The following is a 22,976-nucleotide window of genomic DNA, read 5'->3' as shown; positions in this document are numbered from 1 at the left end:
GTTGGACCAGATGACACACTGTGGTGCCTTGTGCCTTCCATTCGTACCCATTCTGTGATTCTGTGATTGCATATCAGAAACGTCTGTGCTAAAAGTCTACCTTTGCTAATGTGATATAGAGACACCCTAATTTTCCAGCTATCACTGATCTTAGACAGTATGGAAACCAGAATGCTAGCAATCTTTCTGCATTCAAGTCTATACCTTTAGAGAAATTTCTTTATTTGAGAGTTTCTCACTTTTGTTTATTCAGAAGCTATCACCATGCAATTTTCCATTAATTCATGAAAATATTCAAGACAATTATTTTTTGCAAATACTTCTTGGTCTACAGATTTTTTGTTCACATTTAATCGAGCAAACTTGTGCTAGTTATATTGATTTGAAGATATATCACATAGGGTTTTTGTTTGTGTTGTTGCTGTTGTTCTAGTTGTTGTTGGTTCTAATTTTGTGATTGACCAAGATAGTATTACTGCTGCAAATAGGAACAGTATTAAATTACAAAAGTATTTGGCTCAGAATGAACATTTCTAGGAATATGCTAATGAATCAAGTCACTGACTAAAATGTTCATTGAAAGTATACATAAGAAGAACATATTCTGATTTTTTTAAGATGACAAGTTTTAACCTCAGATGGTACTGCAGATGTACATTTGGCATTGGCACTGGCTTGCTGACCTACGTTCCTTCTGCACTTCATCAGGTTTTCTGGGTGTACACCAGAACGGTGTGCCTGAATAACTCATGGGTTTTGAAGAAAAGGGACTTAATGTACATTTCATAACTGTTTCAGTCTTACAAAATTACTGTAATATCTGATTTTTAGAAAAAAATTGCTATCCTGGAACAAAAATAAATTATATGCAGATGTAGTTCAACTGAAAAACCGGGAGCCAAATACCACCTACAGCACAATTGCAAGTAAATCTCATATTGGTAGAAACTTGGTCATTTTTCATGTTATGTGTTTGACAAAATACGAAAAAGAATTAACCTGGGTTAATTCTGTGTAAACGCTACATACTTCTTACTGCAGCCTTTAGCTGCTCAGACAGATGAAACTAGAGTTTTACTCATGAAAAGAGTACTGTTAAAAATGTAAATGGATTTGTTCATGTGGAATGGTACTCTTGCAGTCTCTATAAAGGTAAAGCTTTAGGGTTTTCATTTCAAGCTGTTCTCTCTCTTTATTAGGGCCACAGCTCAGATTAATAACTACCTGAGTGAGGTAAGATTAACTTAGAGTGGCTTAAATGACATGCCTTTTGTAGAGTATGCCTGTATTTAACAACTCCCCTTTGCCAAGTGGTATGGAACCGATGTGTTCCTCCCTGCAAAGTCTTCTACCCGTTTAAAGAAACTATGTATCAGATACTGGAGATTCACTAGGTTCAGGACAGAGCATCAATTACAGCACATCACGCCAAGTTAAAAGTTATTAATTGCACACATTGAAGATCAGAATTAAGTTCCATTCAATTCAGTAGGCTTTAAGCCAATGTTTCAGTCACAGATATACACTAGTGTGCTGAATAAAGTTCTTTGCTGTTTAACTCAGTCAAGTTAGACTGAGAAAACGTAAGAAGAACAAGGAAGAACTGGTTTAACCAGGAGCACAGCTGACTACTGGAATCAATATCTATCTGTGAGAGAATTGGATAATCAAAGAAATGGAACAATGTAAATTAAATTAATTATTAGCATAATTACTTTTGCATTATATTTTCAGTGCAGACACGTTCTCCCAAAGAAACTGTAAAAAATTTCTTTGCAAGTGATAAACTGCTAACTCTTGTTCTGTTTGCCCCTCAAAAAGCATCCAGTTAAAATCAGTTTGAAAACATAGAACATGTGCATGCACTATTTCTTTTAATATCACTTCATCTGCTCCAGCTAGATTTTACAAGAGCAAATACCCATTCAAATTATACAAATACAAAATATTTGCAATGATTTCTCCTAGATATGCAAATGATTTCCTATCTGATAGTTTCTGATAATCCAAGACACCTCTAGATCCAAGTTTATATCTTTTTAAAGTGTATTAGCAGGATATTTTCATTGAAAGATGTATTTTTCAATTTTTGCAACCAGCATTGGCAATTTTCTGTAAACATAAACAAAATACACACATCTATGACCAAGACTCAAAAAGAACTGTATTAACAATTTTGCATATGAATGTTGCTTTGCATTTAGGGAACAAAATAAAGTAATCTTGTACCTCTTTCCAAAAAAAATTAACAGAAGGAAAAATATTGAGACTAAAATTTCACAGAATACCATTAGACATCAAAGAATCTATAAATAAATAAATACTTCAGATCTAGTACACATTCAAACCACATTGTTTCCTTGAATTACCAAGCTATTTGCAAAGCAAGTGTTGGAAAAAATCTGTGAAAAAAATATGCAGTTGGTTTTCCCTCTTGTCATTTTAAATGACTGAAAATATTGCATTTTCAGCTACTGTTGTTATATTTGCCTTGCTCTTTCAACCACAGATCTTCATCCTCATGTCCACCATATTTTTCCATACCCTCAGTTAAAACAAATGACTGGTCCATGATTCATGTATGATAAAATAGTAGAAGTCTCTGACAGAAGAAGAAGAAATAGGCATAAACAGGGGCAGAGTGTCAGGTACAAGCTCTTAAAGGCATTAAATTAAACTCTGACTAAAATCATTACCATTTGACATCCTGGCTTGCACACCGGGACTGAAAACGGATCCAAAAGAAAAGTGTTTTAATGACTTCACTGGATCTGTGATTTTTCCCAGTATTCTCATCTTTGTTCACAAGTGACATGGGAACATATTTCAAGCACTTAAAAGGTGTCTGAAAGTACTAGTGCCTACCTAATAACTCTTTTATCTCTTAGTTTCCCTTGTAGAATAATAATAATAATAACTCTAATAATAGAGTGAACCTTTTATGCATTTATACAGTACTGTGTAAGATGAGGTTTTTTAATTTGCAAATAGACTCTCTCCACATTTTTCAACTCTACCAAAATACTCTGTCTGCTGAGGGCATATTTGCCAATTAATCAAAGGGGTTTTTTCTGCCAGGTTACAGTACACAGAATACCATCTGATCTTACCTCTCCATTTTCCAGAGGATGGATTTTGGAATAATAAGAAGTGCATATGACTTCATCATCTTTTATATAGGATGGAGTTCCAGGACGGGGATGAATGTTGTAGCGTGTCAGGCATTCACTGTCTGTGATAGCATAGTACTGCCATGGTTGATAGTCTACACCATCCAGAGAACGCTCTAATATCCAGTTTCCAGGACGAGGTGAGTTAGCTGCTTTCACAATAACATATGCAATCTGGAAAATCTGAAAAAAAACCCAGAAGAATTGTTAAAATGCATTTAAGAACATAATTATAAATCAATTCCAATTTCTTAATATTTGCCAAACTAAGAACTTAATATTTGCCAAACAGTAAATATGAAAATCTGTGACTTTTTTTCTGCTGGAAATGCAATATGGCCTCAGACTACATTGACACTCTCTAACTATACAACTAAATTCTCCATTAACATTTCTGAAAAAATATTAGTTGCATTAGGCAAATAGAGACTTTGAAAATAGAATTAGAAAGCACTCTAAATTACACATAGCTTAGCAGGTAATTGCTAAGCTGCCATTTCAGCAAAATGTTTGGAAAGTTTGGAGTATTTTCAACTTGTAGAAGTGAGATTATTTTCATTTCTGTATGTATAGACATATACTTTCCACCATGTTTAAGAGTTGCCAAACTCTGTTACAACTCTATCTCAGTTAAAAAACCCCATAGTTTTAAGCTATTGAAAGGTAATCACATCATGCTGAAGTCATTCTACAAAATGCTCTTGTTTCAATCACACAGCTCAGCACTGTGACCATAAATAAGATTTATAGGACGGAGACACATCAAATATCACTACAAACAGAATGTAAACATATAATCAATGCTCATTATAGTCCATTTCACCTGCTATTCAATTGATTTATCAAGGTTTATTTCTGTTACAAGGTTGCTGGAATGCAAACCACAAATACATTTGCAATTGCAGAATGACATACATTAGTGATGCGGGTTTGGTTTGGTTTGCTTTTAACCTAGTAACAGCTACACAGAGGTAGAACTGAAGCCAAGAAAAAGTTATTTATTTCCATTAATAAAGAACACATAGCAAGTTAATATTTCTAAGATGCACTGCTGAGTCTGCACATGAGGATGCCAGAGGATATCGTGGAGAGAAAGGTGTTGATTTAATACTTAATGCTTTCTGTATCAGATAGTCACTGCAAGAAAGCTGCAAGATACAGACTTAGTCCACACAAAATCTCTTGTGAATGCTTAGACAATCAATAAAGCCACCGAAAGAAGATCCTACAGTAATTGATAAAAGAAATAGTAAGAAGATTCAAATTGATTTTTATTAACAACCAGCTAGAATTACTGTAAAATAGAAAATATGTTAAGTGGCAGAGTACTACAAATACTGCAGTACACTTGATGATGGAAGCAAAGAAAATATTTATCTCCAATTATCATTCCTGCCTTCCGTGCAGGTGCTGAGTACATGGTAAGATTCACAATAGCTTCAGTCAGGAAAACAAATCCCTAACAACCAAAGTTTTTCACTGGGAATAAGAAGTGAGTGAGGCTGTATTTATTTCACTCTGAAGAACACATGTGTAACTCTGCATTCATGAAGGAGTATCTCAATATTTTTCTTCAATAGCATAGAATAAGCATTGCAGAGACAAGGAGAAACCTATGTATCATTCTGCTGTTTCAACAGGAATCATACAATCATTTGTCCCCTGTTTCACAAATGCCTTTTCCTCTCTCAAACCCTTCTATAGTTATATTCCATTGTGGCCACAAATAACTCTAATCATAACTATCCTGGATCAGTGTCACTAATACTGTTTACAATAAAGAGAGACAAATACAACATTAACAAACTTCTCCAAACTGCTCCTCACCAGTTAAGCTCTTAGAAATGACCTAATTAGAGAATAGAAATTTCATTCTAGAGTACTTCTAAATACTTTTTCTTTTTAATTTTACATAAGTGATTTACCTCAAGTTATCATAATAAGACTAAATGTAGAATGCATAACAACTGAGGTTAAACACATTGCTAGGGCTTCTACCATGGAAGATCTGTGATTTACAGCATATCTCACAATAAATTCATAATTATAGGTGTGTATATATAGCTTCCTTCGTGGAAGTCCTAAAATATGCAAAACTTCATGAAAGACTCATTGTTAAATACTGCCAAAAACATTTAGCTCTACAAACATCTTGGATGCATTGGCTCTGTGGGGCCAAGAGATGTAATCAACAGGAAGTCTTTTATTGTTTGCTTGCTTTGAAATACTAGGCTGTGTGAGAGAGTGAAATTTTCTACAGTCACTTTTCAAATTAGAACCCTCTTTCGATAACATTTCCTGTATATTCTGCTGAAGATTTGTTTGAAGTCTTGTTTCTTACCTTCTGATATAGTGTACTGCTTGATTGAAATTTATTATATACCTTTGGCTCTCATTATTTTTAGCACACTTTGTAAATGAAACTGCAACAAAATTTTATTAAAAAAGCAGTGGAGAGGAAACAGCATATTGCAGGTCATAGTGGGGTGGATATTATTTCTGTTAATCTAAATTTGACAGGGAAAAAAGAACCTTCTTAATGTAAATAAAAGAATACACATGAAAAGCTGGTTTTAACTATTACTCAATTACAGTTTTCAACCTGATCCAGACTACTACCACTTCAGCCTCTGAATATTCCTGTAGTGGCTTCTGCAACAGCACCAAGCTATCTACAACCCACTGACATAAGAAACCTTCTCTTTTCTCTTTCAAGTCTCTCCTCACAAGTAGAACTGCAAGACTGTATTGTGTAATACAAATTATTTCCCCGGTAGAGAAACAGAGCTGGACTAAGGACCAATGTTTTTAAATGTTGGTAGACTGTTAATGCTAATTGCAGAGAAGGGAAGATGGACAAGCACATGCATAAAAACATGTCCTGGTTGATATTATTCCTGATCTCTCTAAGGCTAGGCTGAAGACAACACAGAATGCTAATCTACCTTTCTTAGAAACACTTTTCCTTTTGGGGACAGCTAGACATGTAGAGCTTTAGCAAGAATCAAGAAGACAGTTGTCCCAGCTTAGACAGCTACACTAGGCACTACCAGCTCACCACAGTGATGCAGGTAGCAAACAAGGTGTATTCCATGTTTGCTTTCTAAGCAAGTTGACAGTGAAAATTAGTGCAGAAAAAACAGACTAAAATTAATGGCAGCTGTATGATTACTCTCAAAGCAAGTCAATGTAATGGAAGCAACACTTAACTTTCCAATCAGCTGGGAAACTGTCCTTTACGAGAGTAACTCTTATTGTGGACTTGCTTAGCAAATGGTGTTCTGGTTACTTTAATGCAATCAGCAAGTGCTCAGTGGCATGACAATATTAATACTAATAAAGTCTAATGTTTCACTGAGTTTTGCTGCATTTGTTTCCACAATCAAAAAAAAGTGAAATTTTTCAGCATTCTGAAGCCACGTTTCCCAGTACATCATAACACTGAGATACCACCCCCGTAGGGTAATCGATGGAGCACGCCTGGTTTATTTTTCAAATAGCATCAATAGACTGACACATGTCAATGGATATAGTAACTGTACAATCTTAGAGCACAAGTGCAATGTAACCTAAAAAATGAACTTTGCTGATACAAATGTGAAAATGGAGCAATACCAAGCTGCCAGGTGGCATGCAATAGACCATTAACACAGTGGCTGAAGTGTAGCTGGTGCTTTTTTTAACTTGTTCTGCTCATGTGACCATAGTATAATCATGGGAGCAGGAGGGAAATAGTCTAAATAGTCCCTTAAACCTTTCCCAAATTATATACAACATAATCCTCAAGATAAGAAACAAAATGAGCCTTGGGTCTCATTTTCCATAGTAATTGTCTCGGCAGTGAGATCTATGAAACACATAGTAGGAACAATTTCATAAGTTATAGCGCTGTATCTTCTTGTGAATGCCTCATAAGACATAGAAAAGTGCATCCTACTATACAGGATAATTTGCTATACTAATATTATTCAGATAGAGCTGAAGTGAATCATTAATCTGCATAGGGTTATCTAGTGAAGCAGGAAATCTCATTGTGTCTGACTCCCACCTGCACTTCTATTTAAAAAATAAATCCTTCAGTTAGAAAGCATTCATGTAAGTCGAATATCATCAGAGAAAAAATTCAGTACCACACAATTCTACAGAAGTATTTCCATTTCATTTTCTCAACAGAAGAATGTATTAGCTCTAATGGAGGCTTCCATGAACAATCTGGTATAAACTCTGTATCTGCTTATTTACTGTAGTTACGTTGTTGATCATTATTGTGGTTCAGTGGTCAAGTACACATGGTATTCTTCCATCAAGAAGAATGCACAACTTGGGCAAGGGCTTGTTTTCTTACACGCTGGTATAAATAATGTTAAGGCATGTGGCCTTAAACAGCCCACAGATATATTTAACCAGTCGTTTAAAAGTGCTGGTAGGGGCAGCAAAAGCACTGCAGATACCCCTTGTCCCAATGTGAAATCCATTCAGATGAGTCAAGGCTATCTCTGAACTGACAAGGCCATCTCAGAACACCCTGCAGGTTAGTGGAGGTTATTTGCTACAGGGAGGGGTCACCCCTTTAAGAGAAGGGGGGGGAAGTCTATGCAGAATTTATTATGGGATGTGTGAAGGGGATTGTGTAAATGGACAAAACTTAATATGGAACATTTAGGGAAGGGAATAGAGGTGGAGAAATAGAAGGACTAAGGTGGCTCAGGAAAGAACAAGTGTAAGATAGAGGGAAAAAGAGATAAAAGGAACTGGTTGACTGTATATAGCTAGGTGGTCAGCATATTAAGCCTGACCTTGATCACTGAAATCTGTCCTATTTTCTCATTAAATCCTGCTTCTTAGTATCTTCCATTTAGGTAGGCTCCCCCTTTTTACTGGATATTTGTGAATAAGATTTAACTTCATGCTCAACTAGCCAACAAGCAGAAGAGGCCTGAGTACCAGCAACTTGAGTGGGGCCGCAAATCTCCAAGATCGTGAAAAGATTATCTAAGGCTGCCTCCTGAAGCACTGCATGTTGTGTATGCATCCAGAGATAGATATGAGCCTAGTAGACTTTAATCCTGATCAGCTGGAGAGGAAGAAGAGGGTGAGGCAGGCTGTGCTGCGATTGTGTTCATGTGGGTGCTGATAGGGCACTGTGGTCTGTTTACGTTGCTCTGTGCAGCCATGCATGTGTTTCACTCTCTCAGGATTATGAGCTCTGCCTTGCTACAGTCTGTACGTGAAGACAGAGCCATAGAAGCCTTGCATCCATCAGGCTACCAGATTCAGTAACTTTTAATACCTTGCATGACCAACAATCAGGAATCACAGATCTAAACAGATTCTCAATGCAAAAGTGTTCTTTGATCATTAACTTCTATCTTTACACTCAAGTATAAGAAATGACTGAATATGGTAGACATCATACATCTTAAATACCACATTTGCACTGTTTTTCATTTTGGAATAGTCTCTCCTAAAGGCTTAAGACATGAAACAGATCAAATCCAACTACTAATGAACTGAAGGAAAGATTTTGTGAGTTTGAGAAACAGCTCCTTGTGTTCTCATAGGCCAATATATGTGGTCAGTAATATTTCAATTCACAGTTACTGTTATGGATTATTGTTTGGGTCTAGTATGTACCACAGAGAGTAGGCAGTTTTGATGCAAGGATTTTTATACAATTGGTTGTTTAAAAACAACTAAACTTCTCATTTTAGTCTCACATCCAACTCAGACCAAGAAAAAGCCTTATTTAGAAATGGAGCAGCTCTCTAAATTCCTCAAAAGACAATCTAGCATTTGGTTTTTTTATCACTGTCCTGAGAGATAGTGGTCATGGTTTCAAATATTCTGTTCACATTTAGAAATTCTGAAATTGAGAATAATGGCATGGCGTAGGAAAAAAATATGCTTAGCAGGATTTCAGTAATATCAGTTTAGAGAGCTGACCATCTCTCCGCTGTGCTGCAGTTTGCCTTCTAATGATAATGTTGCTCCTGTTCATCTGAGCCGCTTCCAACTGAAACGCTGCTACCAGATGGGGAATTTGGGCTGAAAGAAACACTTGAGTCCAATATAGTTTTTTTTCCAGTGTTACAAGCAATTCTAGGAGGGCATCTGTCTCAGAAAAATTGTAGCTACAAAAAGTTCAAGCTATGAATGTCATGCAAATTAAGATGTCCACAGCACTTCATGGGAAAAAAAAGAGAGAAAGATTTTATCACAGCAAACCTTGAAAAGCTCTAAGGTAGCTCCAAACCAAGCTGCTTCAGGTAGAAATTCATCTTTTTTAACTACACAAAAATTCACTCATGTACAACGCTCAGTCCCTTTCAGTTAATACCCGCAGAACACGGATTTTGAAAAAAGTATAAAAATACTTCAACTTAGAACAAGCTCAGCTTTCACCCTTCCCTGTATGTAACTGCTAGAGACGTACAAGTTCCTTTGAGAACGTCTTTCTTCTTGATAAAAATACATCATTTATTAATATTTCTCAACTTTCGCTCATGTCATGATTATGACTCCTGTCATTAAAAAAAAAAAAGAGAGCAAAGTCTAGTAAAAGAGTGCACTTTATACAATGTCAAACTGTAAAGCTCTCAAGTTGTCCAGCTGTTGAATATCTGAGACACATTAAGCCAAATGGAAGGAATCAGTACCTGTAAAGTTTCTGTCAGTATCAGCTTTGTACTTTGTAATTTTCTCAGTTGGTTTTCTCCATTACCCACTGTTCAGTTGTTTGTGAAGGCCTCAAAAAGAATAGCTGCTTTCTACTGACTATTTTTGCTGCTCATCATTGGCCTGGTGTATACCTGAATTGAGGTTGAAGTTAATAATCTCTTTTCACAGTGCTTTCAGATAATAGCAGAGAGCAGTTGCTTTTCTCTTTATTTCCTAAAGCTAATAACTTCTTTCCACGGAGAAGGAGTACGGTGAGAAAAGGAAAGTTGATGAAAATGCCAATATTCAAACCTTCTTCTTAAAATACAGACAATAGAAGAGTAGGACAGAAAAGGTTGTTCTTCTATTTTGGTGCTAAAGCACAAAAAAATAATTTTTTCTTTTTTTTTTTTTTCTTGATCCAAGAACTGATGCTCAGCCTGGTCCAGTAGCACTGAGAGAACTCAGGGTGAAGTCTCCATATTTCCTTCAGTGATGTTTCCATGCAGTGTCCTCTCACATACTCATACCAAGTCTTTACATTTTAATTTCATAATGAAAATATTAATTTTAACATAGATAAAACTACTTAGTCAGATACAGGAATAGCACATAATAAACTGCTTTTCCTAAAGAACACTCACTTTTCTTATAGAATTGTAGAATGGTTTGGGTTGGAAGGGTCCTATGAAGACCTAGTCCAACCCTCTGGTCTTAAGCAGGGACTCCTACACTAGAGGCTGACTGTTTGGTAGTTCCCAGGGTCCTCTTTAATACCTTTTTTAAAAATTGGTGTGATATTTGCTTTTCTCAAGTCACTGGGGACTTCACCTGTGTGCCAAGGCTTTTCAAATATGACGAAGAGTGGCTTAGCAACTACATCAGCCAATTCCCTCAGGACCCTGTGAGGGATCTTGTGAAAGTTCTTTGAATTTCCTTTTTGTACAACAGTCAGCAAGTTCATGCTGCATTAACTTTTTCAATGTGAAATTAAAGATCTTTTTCAATGTTATGGTTTCTAACTTTTCTAGAGAGTGCTAAAAAATATATAAATAAATACTTGTTATTTAATGAGGCGACATCTGTTACCCACCTTGTGGAGAGGGATACAAACAAACATCTCAAACTGTTGTATTGTTGGCAGAGAGCATCTTCTGCATTATCAACATTTAAACCTTTAACATTTCCTGCTGAAAACTTCACAAGCTTTTACTTTGAGTTTTCTGTAAAAGTACGTTATTCACCATATATAATGTATGCTTAGAGGTATCATATCTTGAGGAACAGGGATTTTGGTTTCATTTTGATTGTAAGCTGTTCAACGTTAATATCATTGATCTGAATATGAAATAGGTATGTACTAATTCACACCCATTCTCTGAACATGACACAATGTTCTCTCCATCTCAATCTCGAAATATTGGGCAATACGAGCAACTTGAACAATGAAAACATGAATAAAGTAGTTCAAATAAAAAAATACAGAGTTTTCCTTTCAGAATATTTCTTTGCTGTATCTTCATAGATGTCATGCCTAATTTCTTTAGATAAACATGATAGTGGTTAAGACCTCTTTAAAAATATATGCTGGCACTAATACGAACCTGTCTCATGTCACTAAAGTTTGGACATTTCAAAGACATATACAAGGAAAGAAGAAAATGTAAAAGAGATTAGATTCTAAAACAGATTTCCAGATCAAAAATGTGTATGTGTGTTCAGTTGGCATTTTTGCTTTTAGTTTTTAATATTTTTTTAAAATATCCTGAGAACTGCTTTGGATGTGGATGTGTTGCTGTATGGCATAGCAGGGAATATAGGGAATATAGAAAGTGATTTATGAGTGATTTTACATATTTCTGTCTCATAGCCCCCTTTTACAGTCAGAATTTACTTATGTATAATTACTAGTCATGATACATTAGGACTCACAACCAAGTGGAAAGTTTATCCTCACCATGTTTTATGTTCTGTTTAAGAACACACCAAGTCTCTGGTTTTCCATATTTTGTACTTGGAGAGATCCAACAGACGTCATTCTCCGAACTGCTTTTGTCACTTAGTCGACATTAGTGCAAATAAAAAAAAAGAGCTACATTTATGACTGTTTTCAGTGACTGTCTAAACTACACAATTGATAAACTACTTTCTAAGTGATTTAGGTGAGCTTCCGTGGTCAGCAGTGTCAAGTTATTTCCTATATATTTGTAATTCGTCCTAATTCTAATACTTTAAACATATAAGGACCACTAGTATCTACATATTTATTTGATCTAGGAGGAATGTATTTGTGAAACTGGGCATTTTTCTGATGGTTCTCTTGGTTATGAGTTAGCGTAGCACAACCAAAGCACTATTTTACAACCACCACTGTCAGCTGCAAAACTCATTTTTTCAAGTAAGTTTTTATCGTCATAACCTACTCAATGACAACATATTTCTTCAAAATGAATAACAAAATCTGTTCAAGACTGAGAATCCTAAGAACCCATCATTTTGTCATGCTCCCGTTCTCCCAGGCACTGTAATTTTCTTTAGAATCAAAACTGCTAACAGTACAAAAACAGAACACAACCTCATATTCATGTCAGAACGTATGTGTCAATGGATTCAAAATTATAAGAGAGTACTTTGGACCAATATCAAAGGTGAATAGCTCTCTTGCTTAAAGTCAGAATTAGAAAAGTGGTAGGTATATTTATTGTAGTTACCCAGGGAAAATGTAAGGCAAGTAACATCAGAAACAAAAAGATTTTGGAAAAACTTTTCATAAATCATTGTCACTGTACAATATGAACTGAAGCTGAAAGGATTTGCTCACTTAGAATTCTTTCTGATAACCACAAAGCAATAAAGTTATGGTCTGATTTAGTGGGGAGCATAAAAAAATTGGGCAAAATAATCCTGTAGAGATTTCTTTTTAATACAACCACTCATCCTAGCTTACAGCACTTTATATGGTGGGTATTACAGCTCATCTTTCAGTACAATAATGGCTTCTTAGCATTTCAGAATGCATTGGAAAGTACTCCCTCCATGTATTATTGCACCACTCATGAAAAACTTTCCTTTTTGATGCTGTGGGAAAGTCAGCATGAGTATCTTCACTAACATTTGTTTGTTAGAACATCTAAAAGCTTAATGCAGCAGGGTCTTCTGCAGTTATGGGTGGCACAGACGTGCACTCTTGACCCTTAACTGAGGGAAAAGGTCATTTGTTTTTCTTTCTGCTTTTGTGTGAGTGATATCAGTGTGGAAAACTTTATTCTGAGACAAGAACAGAGTCCTGGGTAACATCTGTTACCAACGTGCATATATTCTTCCTTCCCACAAATAAAAATCCAGGTGGAAAGCTATATAATACAAAGTATATTTGCATATAGTATATAAAACAGGTAGTTCTTAAAAATGTTTATGGTAATGTCAGAGTATTTACTACAGTTTTATTTGTTTTCATGATGACAAATAATTATGTTGGTATGTTTGTTATAAATCCTCACTGATACACTTATGTGCTGTTTGTTTTCTTGGTTTTGTTTTTGAGTTTTTCAAACACTTTCATTATAAACTGGCTTCAAGTGCAATAGTTTGGCTTTAAAAATAATAATTTAAAAATTAGATATTAGTTAATAATATAAAACCCCTAAAAATTAAATAATAACTTAAAATAAAATCAGAAGGATGTTATTTGTTTCATTCTATCAATATGTAGTTAATGCATTATCAGCAAATAGCAAAACTAAAAAATAAAGGGAATTACTAAAATGTTCAGATTCAAGTCTATGAAGGCAACAAAAAAAAAAGAAATAAAATTTAAAAAATCAGTATTACAACTAGCATCCAGACACATGTCTAAAAATTGGCTGTGGACTTTAACAAAAAAGAACATATTTCTTTCCTCTTATTTTTTTTTTTAGTTCATTCCAGAGTCTTATTTGCATGGTTTTGATTGCATCTCTTTTGGGCTGTCACTTCAACAGTTCCTTAGTTCCTTACCACTTAGGTGTAACTGAGCCAGGGAACTGGACTTAAAGATTAATTTTTTGGGGGAGGGGGATAATTAATGTTCTGAATTCTCAAATATTTATATTACTTCAAAACAGAATTATTCATGTGCAAGAAATACTAGGAACAAATACTGAGGATGACAGTTCTATGTTGCAGGCACAGACTCATAGATCACTATTGCATGCTTTGAGGTTTTACAGTCAGTTCAAGCCAACACAGAATGCCAACTGCTCAGAAAGGAGAGGAACTGTTTCCCCACTAGCTCCAGAAATGCATTCCTGCCTCCCCCCCAGGCTGGAATTAAAACCTCACACAGTAAGCCAAATTGGAGAATTGATCTGGCAGAAACCTAACCCCAAAAAACAAGACAAGACATAGTTTTCAGTATCAAGGTACATCTGGCTTGCTCCATGGCAATACAAGTGCTAGTGCCAGAACAAGAACAAGAACAACAGAAACATCTCCCTTTCACCAGTGACGGTAAAAGGATGTTTGCAATGATGAGGGCAATGGGGAGAGCAGCAATCAGGGAATTGCAGCATTACAGTCTCAAAATTCTTTGCTTTTTTTTTCCCATTTCTCTCTTTAGAAAAACATTTTTGAAGATGGACAAAGCCAATTGACATTTGACGGTGAAAAGTCCAAGAGTGGATTAAATTTCATTTCTGCTAAACTACTTTCTGGTTTGGGAACAAACAGAAGCTTTAAACCTTATCTTTAAAAAAGCTGTTTTGAAAGCATTTGAAGTCCATAATTATTAGTAAAAGAGAGAAAGAAAACATTAATTGAAAACCTAAACAAAAATGTTTGCACATATATACAAATTTAACATATGAAGACCAACTGGCACTTAATTTTACTAAACTGCTTCTTACATCCCAAGACTAAATGGTATCATTAACTTTCTCTTCATTCCTTCAGCTATTCTGATATTTGATATCAGAAGTTACTCCATTTGTAACAGAGAACCAGCTGTAATTTTTTTTCCCACTGCAAAATGTATTTGATATTCCAAAGAAGAGAAAATATAACATTAAACCCAAATAGCTCCTAATGAAATGCATATTCCTACACTACTATGCAAATAATGTGTAAAGGCTATTTTAATATGGCTGCGTTGCCCAACACATTCTGATTCCTTAGCTACTGTTTGGTGAACTGTTATATGTTTAAACAACAAAACTACAATTGTGTATTAAAAGAAGCAATGTTGGTGTGAAATATCATCCAATTTACCTCATACTTCACTGTGGCTGTAAGATTGACTTCAGTCAATCCTGAAAGGATTAGTTTAAATGAACCTATTTGTGGGGTTCAACTGTATAGAAAAATACCCAAACAATGGGTTCCACTAGTTTTTTGAAACCAAAGAACAGGAAGATTGTTCCAGAATCCAAAACTTATGCATCAACTTCAAAATGGTCAAGACTCGAAAACTTGGTTGTTTCTTCTTTAAGAAAAAATATTAATTAGACAGAGATGCAGACTGAGTAAAAATTTGTGCATGTCTGCCACTTAATTTTCCTTCTGATATAGTTCCTGTAAGAGGTGCTTTCAGACTCGCTTTGCAAGGGATGGTGAAACACAGGCAATATCTCACTAACTAGAAACACAAAGAAATGGTGAGTCATAAAGCGTGGCTTTACTTCTGAGATTACAAAAGTACTTCAAACCAGTCCTTCCTAGGAATCATTCTGTCATCTCCTCAGTCAAACACTAGAAAGGAGAGGGAAGAAGGCAAAAAGTAGGCAGAGAAATGGTGATGGAAGTAAGAACTTAATTGTTCATATTAAGTTCCATTAAAAACAGCCATTCTTCAAATTAAACATATTACAAATGGGTAGCCTGTCTCAGTCTGCACACACATCTGGGCAATGTCTTCAACAGTGTTCTGCAAGACAGTACTTGCCACACTTGACTTAAGTCACCTTTGGCTAACAAACAGTTGAACTCTACTGCTTTGTAAAAGTGATGAACCTTTCTGCAAGAGATCTGTGCTCCCTCAAGGGATCTGGCTAATGTTGTGTACCAAGGGAACTGACAGCTGAAAATGTTTCCTTCGAACAGCTATCAACACAGCACAGTCATACTGGCAAAGAAAAGCAGCAAATGACAAGCAAGGTCCCAAAAACAAGGTCTCTTCATAGGAGAGTGTATTCCTCTCTCAAACTTCCCTTCTCACACAACTGAAGTCAGCAATATTGCATTAAGAAATGGGGGAGTACCATCATTTTGGTGTGTGCAAAATCTGATAGGTTCAACATAAAATCTGATAGGCTCAACATAAAATCTAGACTCAGTTCAGACAGAGAGCTTATGAGGGTACATCCACCTTAGCTTTGTAGCTCAGAAAAGAAGCATGGTCTAGACGTCAATCTCCTACTGTCCCAATTTAGCATGCTTTTGCTCATATAATTAATATATTGTGGAGCTCACAAATTGGATTCCTTTCAGATAAGAACCAAACCAGAAGAACATGCTTAGACATACATGATTCATTTTATCTGCTAAGGGACATTCAGCCCATGGTCCCTAATAGAGCTAGTCTGAAGTAAATTTCTTAACAAGTGAGCTGGGTCGGCACCAAATACACACAAGTCCTCTCCCAAGTCTGTTCCCCTCTCTCCTATTGCGACATGCTCTTTGCTAATGCAGGCAAAATGGAAATATCAACAATTAGATTTTTTCCTCAGCTGGTTTCAAATTTTACCCAAATATTCAAATTATAGTTCACATTTCCCATTATGTATAACAGCATAGCAGCAGATTTATAAATTGCAATGTGCAACCCAAAATTCAGGCTTTAAAATAAAAACAATTATTTCTAAAAAGCAAGAATTATAAATCACAGTAACAAAGTTATGAATCACAGACCGTATTTCACATGTGGTTTCTCAGCTCTGAAATATTACTTTCAGAAATTTGTTATATGCTATTTTTGATATTTGTAGCTGTCCTACCTATAAAAGCAAAGAGTGAAGAGGTACTTTCCATGGGGATCTTCCTCCCTAATTATCTTTTTTATAATTTGGTGACAACTGTGCACATACAGATTCTATTTCCCTTCACTGATAGAAGGTTTTTTCCCTCCCTTTTAAGCTCTTCCCACAGACTACCAGCACTTTTAACACACTACCCTCAGTCTTATCCTGGGTTTTTTCAGTCCCAACTTAAACCTCTCCCATTCATCTTGTCACAGTTTTTTAGTTCTCATGTCTGTCTTTTGCCACAGAGCCACTTAGTTGTACAGTCCTGTGTAGAGAAAGCAAAAGCAATCACTCATTTTGCAATTCTTTCCTTTTCCTGGTATTATTCCTATTAAGGACACATGACACGTTTGCGAGTGTGCACACAGGCATGTGTATTTCTGCTCATGGGTATTAAAGTGAATCAACTAACTAAGAAATCATTCAAAACCTGATCAAAATCCTCCACTTGAGTCATATTTGGAAAACACAGAACTACAAAATAATTAATTTAGCATCAGCAGAATATTGCTGCCTGCTCTTTGCAGATGCTTTTCAAAATGCTTCTGAGCAAGTCAAGCATTCTTCTCCCTTTATTATTCAGTTCTCTATATAATTTAAGAAATGCCCTTTCCCAAAGTATTATATGTGGCACTGAAATAGTAAAGTCCATGAGACTAAAATCTTACATTCTAGAAAGTAATGAAATACACTTCAGGAGAACTGGGACTGCAGTGATTTCCTCGTAGAGTCAGAACACGATTTTTTAGACTCCTTCCTTCCTACAGAAGGAGAGTAGGGGACAAGATGAAAGGATGATGTGAAAGAGTTGGACACTATTAGAGCTTAAGGAACTTAAAACTGATGAATGGCAATTGTTTCATAAAGAAATCAACTACATAGCTTAATCAGTTATTCTAACTCTTGCATCTTACAAGGCTCTGAAGACATTCAATTACTTTCTTTTTTTTCAGAAATGTATGCCTGGAAAGGATAACCTGGACACTGCAATGATCCTCCGCAGTCTCAGGCAATTAGTTATTAAGATTAGAAATTAGTTATTAAGATTGGAAATCTTAATAACATAGTTATTAAGATTAGAAATTTCTATCAGAATATTAACTCTGTGTCCACTTGAGTTCCACACATCCGCAAGTCACAGAAAATATTCCAGCACCATTTAAAAAATATAAAGTGTCTTCTAAAAAAGTCAAAACCCACAAAAATATGCTCCTGGCACAAGTATCTTAGCAACATCAAGGGTATTGCCAATGTCCTTGTTACCTACAACAGCAGGGAATTTGTTAATAAAAGTGTCCTGATGTGTGTAGAAATCAGAAACAGATGGGCCGACCACTTCACCTCAAACTGCCAACTGGTTTTCCTGCATATTTGCCAATTTTCTTTAAAGACACTCTACTATCTTCCACATGACTGTGAAATTAAACCAATTGACAATTTAGAAATAGCACAAGTACAGGGAATATGTTCTCCCTGGAAGTCTAACCATCTCTGTTTTGCGAACTCCCTGTTCTGTACTTCTTGAAGATAAGGCCTCTTTTCTTAGTCAGGTAAGTCCTGCTATACATTGCACCCACTGGACCTGAATTACTTCTGGTGGGCACTTGAACTGCCCACCACTCTTAAGGTAAAACAGACAGACATAGACTACCAACAAGCAGGACTAAGAGCTGCAGAACAGCAGACAGCTTCTCTTGGTAATCTGTAGTGCTCCATAGGTGCAACAACCTCGCATATCCACGAACCCACCCTTCCAAACTCGGATCTGCAGTTTCAGTAACCAGGGTAGCTCAACCTGTCACTCTAACCTTCATTTAAATTCATGTAAGCAACTCCCAAATAAATCTGTACTCACATTTTGACCTCCTATGCACTTTCTGGATGAAAAGCATTGTAAAAAATAATTCCACATTTACAGGTATGAATGCAGTTCCATAATATTCTTGTAAAATACATAAGGATTGTCATAATGGTTAAAAAGTGGGAAAAGTGAAGGGTTAAGAGCAAATTAGCAAAGATGCTCAGAACCAAACAGTTCTAGTTTTCAACTCCTATTTTTATAATAGATGGGGTACAAATTTCAAGCATACTTCAATGATTTAGAAACCTAGCCTCCATTATAGATAAAAGCTCTTTAAAAGTATTAAGGTAAGCTGCAACTATTGAGAGAAAAGAATAAAAAATACTGCATTTTCCCCAACCTGACTAATAATATTTTGGCTCTTTCTAACATTAAATATATTTTACTTCTTCTAGTTTATTAGTTATTGCTAAATAGTATACATCATTTTTATACGGCTACACTGCACAATACAGTAAAAAAAATGTCACTGCCCCAAAAAGCCAAGCATTATATAAATGAGGAAATTGTAATTATTTTCCTATTTTTTCATGAAATTAGGATTGCTAAAAGCATTCCATGTACTATCATAATTACTAGCAATAACATAAAAACTAATGCATTCCTGCAATTTTCAATCCATTACTTGTGGTTTCATCATTTGTTATTTCTATCTCACAAAAAGAAGTTAAGCATTTTTATACTTAAAGCAAGAATTTATCAACACAAACATAGCAATTACTGAATCTCCTAAAAACCAAACGTAAAGAATAGAATTTCTTTTAAGTGAGGTCTCACTGGTGACCTTCACCATTCATAGTGGGTACTACACAAGACACTAACTGAAAGAGAAATTTCATATTTTACCAGTTACTTTAATAGAGTCTATAATGCTATGTCTACAAAATTCCCGAAAAAGCAAACAAAAACTCCTAATATTTCTCAAAACCCAAACAACTCTTATTTCTTACAGGCCAGTCTAAAAGCCATGCAAATCCCAATAGACCTTTTACTACATTTTGGTGAACAAAACTGTTGTTCTGTTTATGTATGGTGGTGAGTAACACAGTGTGCATTCCTAACTACATGTGTTACTGAGATCATAAAGAGTGTGCCAGACAGCATTAGTGACACAGGGTCTTATCCCATCTCTCTGACATCCACAGAAACCTAAACTCTGCTCCTATTCCAGCCAATAACAAATGAATGGCCCTAAGAGAAGGTGCTTCAGAAGCTTTAGAACAGCAAAAGGACTGCCAAGTTTTCTTCGAGCAGTAAGAGAACATGTGAAAGAAACAGGATCATACTTGATCCTTGTCTCATTTTAAAAAAACAGTAAAAAAACCCTCCAAACCCACACCACACACAGTGCAGTATTCTCAGGCTGCTGTCAACTGGCACATAAAGAAGTCCTTTAGGTACATCAGAACACCCCATACTTTTTCTTCAATATCCTCACTGACCCTAGCTTTTAATATATAAGAAAATGTAAAACTTCAGAAGTGCACGGATTTGCTTATTTCTTATGATAATCTAGATGCTGACATAGCAGGGAAAAAACAGAAGTTGTAGAGCCTTAGTTTAGCAGACCTGCCCTAAACAACCACATGAGTAAAATCACTAGGGTGATGAAAAACAAGGATAGTAATTTAGTTCTAATGCTGGAGTCCTACTTACATACTAACAGATCATTGCCAACAAGAGGCACGGTCCCTTGCTGTAAAGGCAAACCAGTTAATAACTCTGAAAATTTAAAAGATATGTTAAAAAAACCCTGAAACTTTTTAATGCACAGGACCTGACTCTCAAACTTATGTAAAAAGTTTTAGCCCTGCGGATTGAATGAGAAATGCACATTGAATACTTTTGCATATATAAGGCCAAAGACACAGATGCAAGATTATTTCTGCCAGTAACAATGAGGTTCCAAAGCCAGACTGCTAATGACACTTCCAGGATTCAAAGGCTCTTCCAGGTATAAAGACTGCTGGCCACCAAGTGCTTCAGTGTCACAGATAAAAGGTACTTACAAGAAATTTTACCATCACATAATTTGTCTGAGAGATTTTTTACAAGAAATACAGGACAACAACCTAGAAATCCAAGCATTACCCTTTATTTAACTTTACTGAAGTTCTGAGTTCTGGACTAAGTTAAGTTTGATCTCTAACAACAAAATTGTACGTATGGATACACATCGATGTCTCAGTGCCCTGACTTTCATGTAATTTTTTTTTATTTTATAACAAACTATGCCTTATTCAAGCCTCTATAGTTGATAAATAGCTTTTGTCCTCTCTAAGTATGGCTAAATGAGAAAGAATGGAGATACGGACAGGGAGGTTCAAAGTGAAATCAATAAACCAATAATAAACTGAAATAGAAAACTGACTTCCATAAAGAGACCACAGAGGAAGGGGAATTTCTCTCCAGTGAGCCAGAGAAAGGGCCCCTTTCCTCTTAATACCTGGAAAACAGATTATGACATTGTTTCCCACAGTATTCTCCTGGAGAAACTAGCTGCTCATGCCTTGGACAGGTGAACTGTTCACTGAGTGAAAAACTGGCTGGATGGTCAGGGCCAAAGAGTAGTGATGAATGGTGTTACATCCAGCCAGTGACTGGATGTCATGGCCGGTGTTCCCCATGGCTCAGTACTGTGGTCAGTCCTGTTTAACACCTTTATTGATGATCTGGACAAGGGGATCAAGTGCTTCCTCGGCCAGTTCACAAGTGACACCAAGTTGGGTGGGAGTGTTGATCTGCTAGAGGGCAGGAAGGCTCTGCAGAGGGATCTGTATAGACTGGATCAATGGGCTGAGGCCAACTGTATGAAGTTTAACAAGACCAAATGCCAGGTCCTGCACTTGTGTCATAACATCCCCATGGAGCAATACAGGCTTGGGGAGGAGTGGCTGGAAAGCCATCCGGAAGAAAAAGGGGGGACCTTATCACTCTCTACAACTACCTGAAAAGAGGTTGTAGAAAGGTAGAGGTTCAGTCTCTTCTCCCAAAGAATAAGAAATAGGACAAGCCTCAAGTTGCCCAGGTTTCAAATCAGTATTAGGAAAAATTTCTTTACAGAAATGGTTCCCAAGCACTGGAACAGGCTGCCCAGGGAAGTGGTGGAGTCACCTCTCTTGGAAGTAATTAAAAGACGTGTAGATGTGACACCGGCTTAGTGCTGGGTTAATGGCTAGACTCATACTTAAAGGTCTTTTCCAAACTAAATCATTCTGTTTTCTGTTCTGATTCAAGTTGAAGACAAATATGTGTGAACCACAAATTAGAGAAGATTTTAGCAGGGGGGATTAATTTGTTACTGACTTAACTGAATACCAAAACTTCCAAGTTTAATAACAAGATGAACAAATTTGGTGCCAGGTAATTGTTCTGTATTTATCTTTCTTTTATAGTGTCCTGGTTTTCAGCTAGGGTAGAGTTAATATCTCAGTAGCTGTTACAGTGCTGTGTTTTGGATTCAGAATGAGAATGGCATTGATAATACACTGATGTTTTGGGTTTTTGCTAAGTCATATTTATCCTAAGTCAAGGACTTTTTATTTCTTGTCTCATGTTCTGCCAGTGATGAGGTATGCAAAAGAAACTGGAAGGGAGCAGAGCTGGGACAGAGGACCTGAACTGACCAAAGGGATATTCCACATCATAGAATGTCATGCCCAATATACAAACTGGGGGGGAGATCCATAAGGGTGGTTGATCTGGGTTTGGGAAGGGAGAGTCTGGCACTGGTCAATGGGTGATGAGCAACTACATTATGTATCACTTGTTTTCCTTTTTTTATTATCATTATTGTTATAATTTACCACTATTACTGCATTTAGCTTTATTTCCATTTACTAAACTGTTCTTAGATCAACATACAAGTTTTACTTGGATTCTCCTTCCCATTCCATTGGGGTGGGGTGAGACAGGGGGAGTTGAGCGAATGGCTGCATGGTGCTTAATCTCCAGCTGGGCTTGAAACCACAACACATAGTAAAAATAAAATTATTCTCTATCTACCCTCAAATCCTCTTGTTTTACATACTTGGAATTTATGTAGCATGTTCATAAGCATCAAATTACTGCATCCTGAATAGTTACCTCTGTCAAGCAAGACTCCACCGACACTTAAGGACTTCATTAGACAAACTCCTCCCTTTACCCAGGTTGTCCCTCAACATAACCCATCACCTGTACATGTTTCCTTAGTATAGTCAACTCATGTTTAGTCTATTTAAGTATTTTTAGTATTTTTTGTGTATTTAAGTGTATAATATTATGTTACTGAAACAAGAAAGAATAATATTC

General features: G+C 36.1%; 1 protein-coding gene across 2 annotated transcripts in view; it reads right to left on the bottom strand.

Annotated features, from left to right (window-relative positions):
• Positions 1 to 22,976, bottom strand: part of LAMA2 (laminin subunit alpha 2) — a 275,996-nt gene that overhangs the window by 248,289 nt on the left and 4,731 nt on the right. For both annotated transcript variants that reach the window (XM_017829004.1, XM_017828999.1), the window contains exon 3: positions 3,111 to 3,353. In XM_017829004.1, the coding sequence (XP_017684493.1) occupies positions 3,111 to 3,353 (243 nt within the window). The remainder of the gene's footprint in view (positions 1 to 3,110; positions 3,354 to 22,976) is intronic.

This window comes from Lepidothrix coronata, unplaced genomic scaffold, assembly GCF_001604755.1.
Source record: "Lepidothrix coronata isolate B3197 unplaced genomic scaffold, Lepidothrix_coronata-1.0 Scaffold5, whole genome shotgun sequence".
Classification (NCBI taxonomy): domain Eukaryota; kingdom Metazoa; phylum Chordata; class Aves; order Passeriformes; family Pipridae; genus Lepidothrix; species Lepidothrix coronata.
This window is presented reverse-complemented; position numbering and strand designations above follow the sequence as displayed.